This window comes from Triticum urartu, chromosome 6 (assembly GCF_003073215.2).
Source record: "Triticum urartu cultivar G1812 chromosome 6, Tu2.1, whole genome shotgun sequence".
Classification (NCBI taxonomy): Eukaryota; Viridiplantae; Streptophyta; class Magnoliopsida; order Poales; family Poaceae; genus Triticum; species Triticum urartu.
In genome coordinates, this window is record NC_053027.1 from 369,640,722 (window position 1) to 369,648,840 (window position 8,119).

General features: G+C 47.5%; 1 protein-coding gene across 1 annotated transcript; it reads right to left on the reverse strand.

The window, feature by feature from the left end:
- Positions 1 to 2,826: 2,826 nt before the first annotated feature.
- Positions 2,827 to 3,953, reverse strand: LOC125517574. The gene is made up of 2 exons (XM_048682779.1): positions 3,437 to 3,953; positions 2,827 to 3,340 (listed from the first exon to the last, which is right to left on the reverse strand). Exons 1-2 carry the CDS (start codon positions 3,797 to 3,799, stop codon positions 3,143 to 3,145), a joined length of 561 nt encoding a protein of 186 aa, XP_048538736.1. The 5' UTR covers positions 3,800 to 3,953; the 3' UTR covers positions 2,827 to 3,142.
- Between the last annotated feature and the right edge of the window lie 4,166 nt (positions 3,954 to 8,119).

Consider the following 8,119-nt stretch of genomic DNA (forward strand, 5'->3'; position numbering starts at 1 on the left):
CCTGGTGGACAATGACGGAGAGCTCTGCTATGCTTGTTTGGAAACGACTGAAATTCATTCAGGCATCCTCTGAAACGTACATGCCAAGTTAGATAGTCACTCGCTGATACCCCAGGGTCCGATTTGACCGGCCCCATCCTGGTCACGCTCTTGTAAAACACCACAATTGCCGCATTGTAACAGTACAACTATTTTCCATTCTTCTTTTTTAAGGGAATATTTCCCATTCTTATTGTCCTTGTCATCTGACGCTGTTGCCGCATGGTACCCTCTGTAAGTACTTGCTTGCGTAACAGAAATGATGTATCGACCGGGCTAAAATTGCAGAATCTATTCTATGTTTTCTCAATTACATTTCACGAGCATTATGTTAATACTATCATCCGTGTGAGTTTGGTAGCAGAAACCCACCACCCCTGATCTATTCCGGAGTGCACTCTTGGCGAGCAGACTGATTGTGTTGGGACCGTCCGTAGAACCAAACATCTAACTGTAGTGAGCAAAAATATGACTAGAGCAAGTTCAACATTTAACAGCTGTGCACCATATATTTGCTTATTATAGCAACTGAAACATCTGACTACGGTGAATTAAAGGCATGTTCGGTGCAAAGGAAGTGAAATAAGTATATCAACTTAGAAATTGGTACACTATGATTCTTCATGGGGAAACAGAGAAGAAATATAATGAAAGCAGTAGGGGAATTACGCACCACTGTGTATAACGGCTCTCAATTTGGGCATACATATGAAGATACACTTAGCATGGCAGATTTATTACAGAAATTGATGTACAAGAACCGGTGTCATTGGGATGTGCTTAGCTTAGCAACAATAATAGTTTATGAGTAATTTGTACTATCGAGACCAAACAACATCTATGTAGTTCACTAATGAAGCAGAGTATAAACAAATAAATTGACCATGGAAAAATATGTCAACAAAAATGAAGATAAAATCATGGGATAACAAATTCATCAGTAGCAGTGCGCACATGCAACAAAATAGTATGAGCAATGTTAAGGTATAGTACAGTCCATAAACAGATGGGGAATAGGCAATCTTTGGGAACATGAATACTCTGGCACACCACAAATCTTAAAACCTTTCCTGATACACAGGCCAACATCTAGCAAATGTCGAATATGATTCATGCAGTGGCAGCCTACGGATTGAAATTTTGGTATGGCAAAGTCAGCACCATAGACCAAAAAAGTGTACACAAAAAAAAGTAGTAACAAGGAATACACTCCGTTATTTACTAACAAGCATCCAGTTACAGCAATGTCCGGTGAATCAGGATTATCAGACTAAACTCCATCTATGATGTATGGCTAGATTAAGGTATGGCAAATGTCATAGCTTGCCATAATTCATCTACTTATATTGATTGCCCTATTCAACACAAACTTCAATATGGTGTTGTTGCTCTCTTTGAGATCCATCACTGTAAGGGACTATGATGACAAATCAGTTAACAATTTGAGATGCAAGACAGTGAAATATATTATCTAGTACGTAATAAACACCACAACTGCACATATTAAAGCATGGTATGTCATTATGTAAGTGTAGCTCTGATCTGGTTGAAATCCAGTATTGCAAAATCATAGCTGTGTGACAAATAAAGTTCCACCTTCTTTGCATGTAGCAAGTCGCAACCACCAAAAGCAATGACTCTGCGGGTATCATTTTCATCCCCAGAAATTGGACAGCGAGGAGCACTCAATCCAATTCGTCACTTCTCACTTTTGTCACTGTTTCCCTTTGACTTTTTGCGCCATTTTTTTTCTGCCAGCATTTTTTTCCTTTGAACTGTCGTTAGTTTTCATTTTTGACTATCATCCCCTCTTTTGCATCCAATTTTTGCCTTCTACTTTTCCTTTCTGGGCAAGGAATCGTCTAGGGAAATAAAAGGTGGGAGGATGCTTTTTCAACTACAATGGATAAAAACTTTTCCGCAGTAATGTAATTATGTGATTTAAGATGAACAAAATTGCTGTCACCTATAAGTTCCAACTACACAAAAAAAAACATTCTCAAAATCGTCAATATGATAACCTAAACAATTCATGCTCTTTCACTACCAAACATTCTTAAATAACGCAGAAAACAGAGTTCAGCATATCACATAATTAAGCCAATAGTGTATATTCCACAACTATATCACAAATGTCACTGTAAATTGGAGTAAAAGATATCATGAAATTTGCATGAGGCGTGAGTTATTACCGGCTAACCATACATTAAATGGTTGCTTGGAATATACGTTGCCATCAAGTTAAAATTATCTATAAGTCAAGAAAATCATTGGTTACAATACAAGTAACTGAGCGCCATTTGCAAAGAAGGCCGATACTATACTAAAAAAGGACACCATGGTTTGTTTTTCATGACAAAAAAAGACATGTACCTGGGTATTGAAGATAACCAAGAATACAATGGTGTTATGTTGTTAAAGGGTCAGTTTGAGATCTTCACATTCTCCAAGGACCAGTAGAAGATTTGATGGAACAAATACTAAGTTGAGGCAGTTGCAGTGTAAAGGGTCTTCTGAGCAACCAGTAATCTGGAGCGCATGAGCTCTGTTTTAAGCTGCTATACAGGTCTGCCATTAATACAGTACATAAGCAAAGAGATCATAGATACATCAAACTGAGACATCACTCAGTGCCTATGTCAATGTTCAATACCCTCTTAATACAAGTTCAGTTTGTTACAAGTAGACACATTTTGGCATAAAAAGCGAAGTCGTACTTCAGAAGTACAAAATAAGAAAGTAACAACGAAAATTATGCCAAAATGTGCTTAACTCCAACACAATTCATCCGGTTTGGAAGGCAAGAAACATATTAAGTCATGTGCAAATCAGGCACAAAAACACTTCCATACACAAGTACAACTCCAATACTTAAGACAGCACCTGATAAAAAATAAATCTAAAATATTTTAGCCCAACATACCCTAAATTAGTTACACAGTTGCAATGTCCACAACCCCCTCAGGTACAACAGGAGGAAATCTGTGCCAATCCTACAACTATTGAGCCTAGTTTCTGCCTCCAATCGAACTGCAATTCACCAAACACAACAAAGCAAGCTATCTAGTTAAATACAAATGGCCCCAATTAAATTGCACAGTGCCTAATTAATACCAGGGACAGGCTGCCCGGCAGCCTGCTCATCTGCACTGCACAGGGAGTTCACAAGGTCACGTGGATCCCCCCATACCGGCAGCGCGGCAACGGCATCCACGACGGCTGCCTCGTACTCATTGCAGAACTCAACAATCTCCTCGCACATCTCTGATGCTCTTTTGAGCATTTCCTCCTGCGCCTCCACCTGCACAACCACCCCCAAAAGAACGCATTAGCAGCTAGGCAGCGGGGAGAGGACTAGGTGAGCTGATGGAGCGAAGCAGGTTGTTTAGGATCTTACCTCCGCGAGATAGTCATCGAGGATAGTGTGGTCCGAGGAGATTGTGGCGGCCGAGGGGGTGAGGGGAAGAGGGGAAGCGGACGAAGCTCCAGAAGTGGCTGCGGTGGGGGCGGGGGGCGGAGCAAGGATGTCGGAGGAGAGGGACTCCCAGCGGGAGAGCTCCGGCTGGTACTTGGCGCGGAGGTGGAGGAGCGCGCGGCGGCGGCGCTGGAGGCGGGCGGACTCGAGGTCCGGGGCCGGTGTAGAGGGCGCCGCCGTGCCGGTATCTTCGGCGCCATCCGGGTAGAGGACGCGGGGGCGCTTGAAGACGAAGCCTTCATCGTATTCGATCTCCCACTCGCCGCCGACGGAGGTGGCCGCCATCGGCTGGGGCACTATGGGCGCGGCAGCGCGAGGAGGGGATCCGGTGGTGGTGCGTAGATGCGGGGTGAGGAGCGGGGTCTGGGTTTGGGGCCTGGAATTTCGAAAATTGGGGCTTGCCGAGCGGCAATTCGAAAATGTGGCGGCCGAGAGATCGTGAGCCTCTTTTTTTCATCAGTTTTTTAGGGACCGAGAGAGGTGGTGAGTTGTTTATGAGCAGATCGGCTTGAGCCACCAAATTGTTTTGATTTCTTTTTCTTTTTTCAAAGAAAGACCCGGATTTATTATAAAAAGTTTACCATAAGTACGAAGCATCCTGGTTGCCTGAGGACACATGGAAAAAGAAAAACACCTCGCCTGGCCCGCTCCCGCTCCTAGGGGACCCTCCTGTGTCCGCACCTTCTCCATCCTTGCATTCACTCCCCTTCATCGCCGTCGAGCAAAGCCCGGTCGGTGCAAGCGACAACGGGGCCATGTTCTCCCTTTCCTCGGAACTGAGTAGCGCGGGGTAGCCAACTCGGATGGATGTGTGGCGCTTTGCAAGGCGTGGCACTAGCAACGGCTTCAACGACGATGACGGTTGGTGGAGGCAGTGTGGAGAACTGTTGGGTGGCGCGGGACAAGGCGGATGGCATGTTTGGCGAGGTGTCAATCCCCTTTAGATTTGACGTGAGCGGGACGACGTGGGTGGCCTTGGTGGTTGGGGGGCTCGGGATGGATGCTAGCGGCCTAGGTGCTGCTCGTTGTCGCATGTGCCACGGTGGCTAGCGACTGCTGGAGATGGAGCGACGGTGTTTGCGTCGATTTTGGCCAGATCTGGGCGGATTTGGGGCAGGGGTGGGGTGTGACGTTGGGAGTTGGTGGATGTGACGCCCCCAGACCGATGCGCCAGGTGTCTTCCAGTTATTCGTTGTCGTTGTCATGTCATTTGCTTGCGTGTCGCATCTTATCATGTCATCTTGTGCATTGCATCATCATGTTTTCAAAACCTGCATCCGTCCGGGTTCTCCGAGTTCTCTCCGTTGTCCGTTCTGAGCCCAACCACACTTGCACGCGTCCGCGGCATGTCCGAAATATTATTTTATAAGTGGCCGGAAAATGTTCTCGGATTGGGTTGAAAGTTGGCATGCGATGTTGTTATAGTGTAGATAGACCGCCTGTCAAGTTTCATCGCATTCGGAGTTCGTTTGACGCCCCAACGTTTAACTATAGCGGCATTATAGCCGGTCTAACGTCGGACGTTTTCGGTCTCCGGAAACAGATGCCGGGCCCTCTCTCTCTTCTCCCCCTCGCAGTCTCGCCACAGCCCACCTAGTCCATCCTCCTTCCCCTCTTCGCTTCCGGAGTTGTCCGATGCGACCGCACGGTCTGAAACCCTCTCTGCACAGTGCATCGAACCCCTCACGTGCGCGTCCGAAATTGTCCCGGACCCGACCCGAGAAGACGTCACCGTTGTGTCCGGAACATCCCCAAACATCTACAAAACGTCTCCGTTTTGTTAATTGGACTCCCTAGCATATTTATTCTCGTCTGTCAGATTTCGATCGGATGATCCAAAAAATCCCTTCTTCCCTTATATATAGTCTATCCCTAATCCATTTTAGACCTAACCCTATTTCCTAGGGATCCTCTCAGCCCGCCGCCACTACTCCCCATCACATCGCCCAGATCCGTCGGCACCCACCTCCTCTGTTTCCGTGCCTGACCAACCCCGCTCCTCCTCCCGATCCCCATGGTTGTTGTTTCCCCGTTGACCCGCGTAGCAGCAGCTCCATGTCGGAGCTCCATCACCACATGTTGCCCCTCGCCGGAGCAATACCAGCAGGAGCTCCACCCCGCTGCCCCTCTCCATCTCTATCTTCTCTCCCCGCCGCCTTTGTCTCTGCTTCCTCCCTCACCACGTCACTCTCTTTTCTCTGTTCATAGGAGAACAATGGCGCCATGGAAAAACTCCCGAGCTCCTCGCGTGGTGTTGCCGCCCTCCGCTGCTGCCTCCCCGTTGCCCTTGTTTTTTTCCCTCGCCCGGAAGCCGCTGCAGCCTCCTCGACCCGGATCCACGCCGACGCCACCGAACCACCCCCGCCTCCAGCTTGGCGATCGCCAGACCGAGAGCCCTGCTCGCGTCGCCCTGCCGTCAAGCGCCGCCCCTCCCGGAGACCGGCTCCATTGCCGTGCCAAGCCCCCTCGCAGAGCCGCCGCCCGGGGCCTTCTTCTGCCTCGATTCAGCTCCGTCCTCCGCGCCCGACGAAGCCTGCACCGCCGCGCGCCTGCATCCACGACGAAGACGACGTCGATGGCTCCTGCTTCCCCTGTCGCGTCGCCCGCCGGATCCGCCACCCCCTGCTGCTGCTTTGCCGCCGTCCCCCTGCGTCCTCTGCTTCGTGAACGAGCGAGGAGAACGCAACCGCGTTGACCGCCCACTCGTCCAGTGCCTCGCCTCGTGCCTCATCGCTCCTCCCCAGCGGCCTGCCTCCTTCACCGTGCCCAAGCCGGCCTGCTGCATCGACTGGGCCTCAGCCCAATGTGAGCTGACCCCAGCGCCCTTTTCCCTCTTCCACTGTTGGGCCAGGCTGCAGATTTGGCCCAATGTAGTTTCTTTCCGTGTTTGCGATTTTGTCTTTTATCCAGAGTTTACCTGTTTTGCAGAAAAACCCTCCATGTTCATGCATATAATAACTTAATAACCGTGCATCATATTAAAATGATCTGTATATGAAACTTGCACAGAATTTTGTGTAGATTAATAATTTGCAACTTTCATCTATGCTTAAAATGTTTAAAATGTTGTTTGCATATAATTTGCTCCGATGCCATGCTAAAATACTTTAATTCATAACTATTCAACCATAGCTCCAAATTTAATAAACTTTATATGTAAATGGGGTAGAAAAATGCCTAGTTTAACATGGTGCACTTTTCTTGCATGTTTAATAACTCAAAATTGTGTTTAGGGCAGAACAGTACCAAATCTAATATATGCATATGGGGATTTACCGGATTTGTTGTTTATTATATCCGGCCCCATTTAAATTGCTTAGTTAGATAGTTTCTTTTATGCTTCACCTCTTGCCATGCTTAATAACATTTAATATTGTTGGGTACATAACCGAGAGAGAACTAAATAAGTCATGTGGTGTTCCGTCAATATGCAACTCGTTGCATATTGAGATCCACTTAATTTGTATTATTGTTTGTGCACTTTGCCATGCCATGCATATTTAAACCGGACATGCATCATACTTGGTTGTGCATCATGTCATGCTTATGTGGTGGTTGTTTACTATGTTGTGTGCTTCTTTCCGGTGTTGCTTCTTCGGGTTGGTTCTGATAACGTCGCGTTTGTGAGGAGCCCGTTGAGTTTGTTTTCGAGGATCCAGTCAACTCTGACAACTTTGCAGGCAAGATGATCATACCCTCGACATCACTTCTATCTTTGCTTGCTAGTTGCTCGCTCTTTTGCTATGCCTATGCTGCGATACCTCCCACTTGCTTATCATGCCTCCCATATTGTTGAGCCAAGCCTCTAACCCACCTTGTCCTAGCAAACCGTTGTTTGGCTATGTTACCGCTTTGCTCAGCCCCTCTTATAGCGTTGTTAGTTGCAGGTGAAGATTGAAGTTTGTTCCTTGCTGGAACATGGAGATGTTGTTCCTTGTTGGAACATGTTTACTTGTTGGGTTATCACAATATATCTTATTTAATTAATGCATCTATATACTTGGTAAAGGGTGGAAGGCTCGGCCTTTTGCCTAGTGTTTTGTTCCACTCTTGCCGCCCTAGTTTCCGTCATATCGGTGTTATGTTCCCAGATTTTGCGTTCCTTACGCGGTTGGGTAATAATGGGAACCCCTTGACAAACCGCCTTGAATAAAACTCTTCCAACAATGCCCAACCTTGGTTTTACCATTTGCCACCTAGCCTCTTTTTCCCTTGGGTTTCCGGAGCCCAAGGGTCATCTTATTTAAACCCCCCCCCCGGGCCAGTGCTCCTCGAGTGTTGGTCCAAACTAGAGTCCTGTGCAGCGCCCCCTAGGGGAAACTCGAGGTTTGGTTTTAGTTGTACGGATTGCTCATCTGAGTGTGCCCTGAGAACGAGATATGTGCAGCTCCTATCGGGATTTGTCGGCACATTCGGGCGGTGTTGCTGGATTTGTTTTAGCTTGTCGAAATTGTCTTGTAGAACCGGGATACCGAGTCTGGTCGGAATGTCTCGGGAGAAGGTATATCCTTCGTTGACCGTGAGAGCTTGTCATGGTCTAAGTTGGGACTCCCCTGCAGGGATTTGAACTTTCGAAAGCCGTGCACGCGGTTATGGGCAGATGGG

Excerpts from the sequence above, each read along its gene's own strand:
- LOC125517574 (XM_048682779.1), bottom strand. The coding sequence starts at position 3,799 with ATGGCGGCCACCTCCGTCGGCGGCGAGTGGGAGATCGAATACGATGAA. Across the intron at positions 3,341-3,436 it reads TCGATGACTATCTCGCGGAG|GTGGAGGCGCAGGAGGAAAT; the intron begins GTAAGATCCTAA and ends GTGGTTGTGCAG.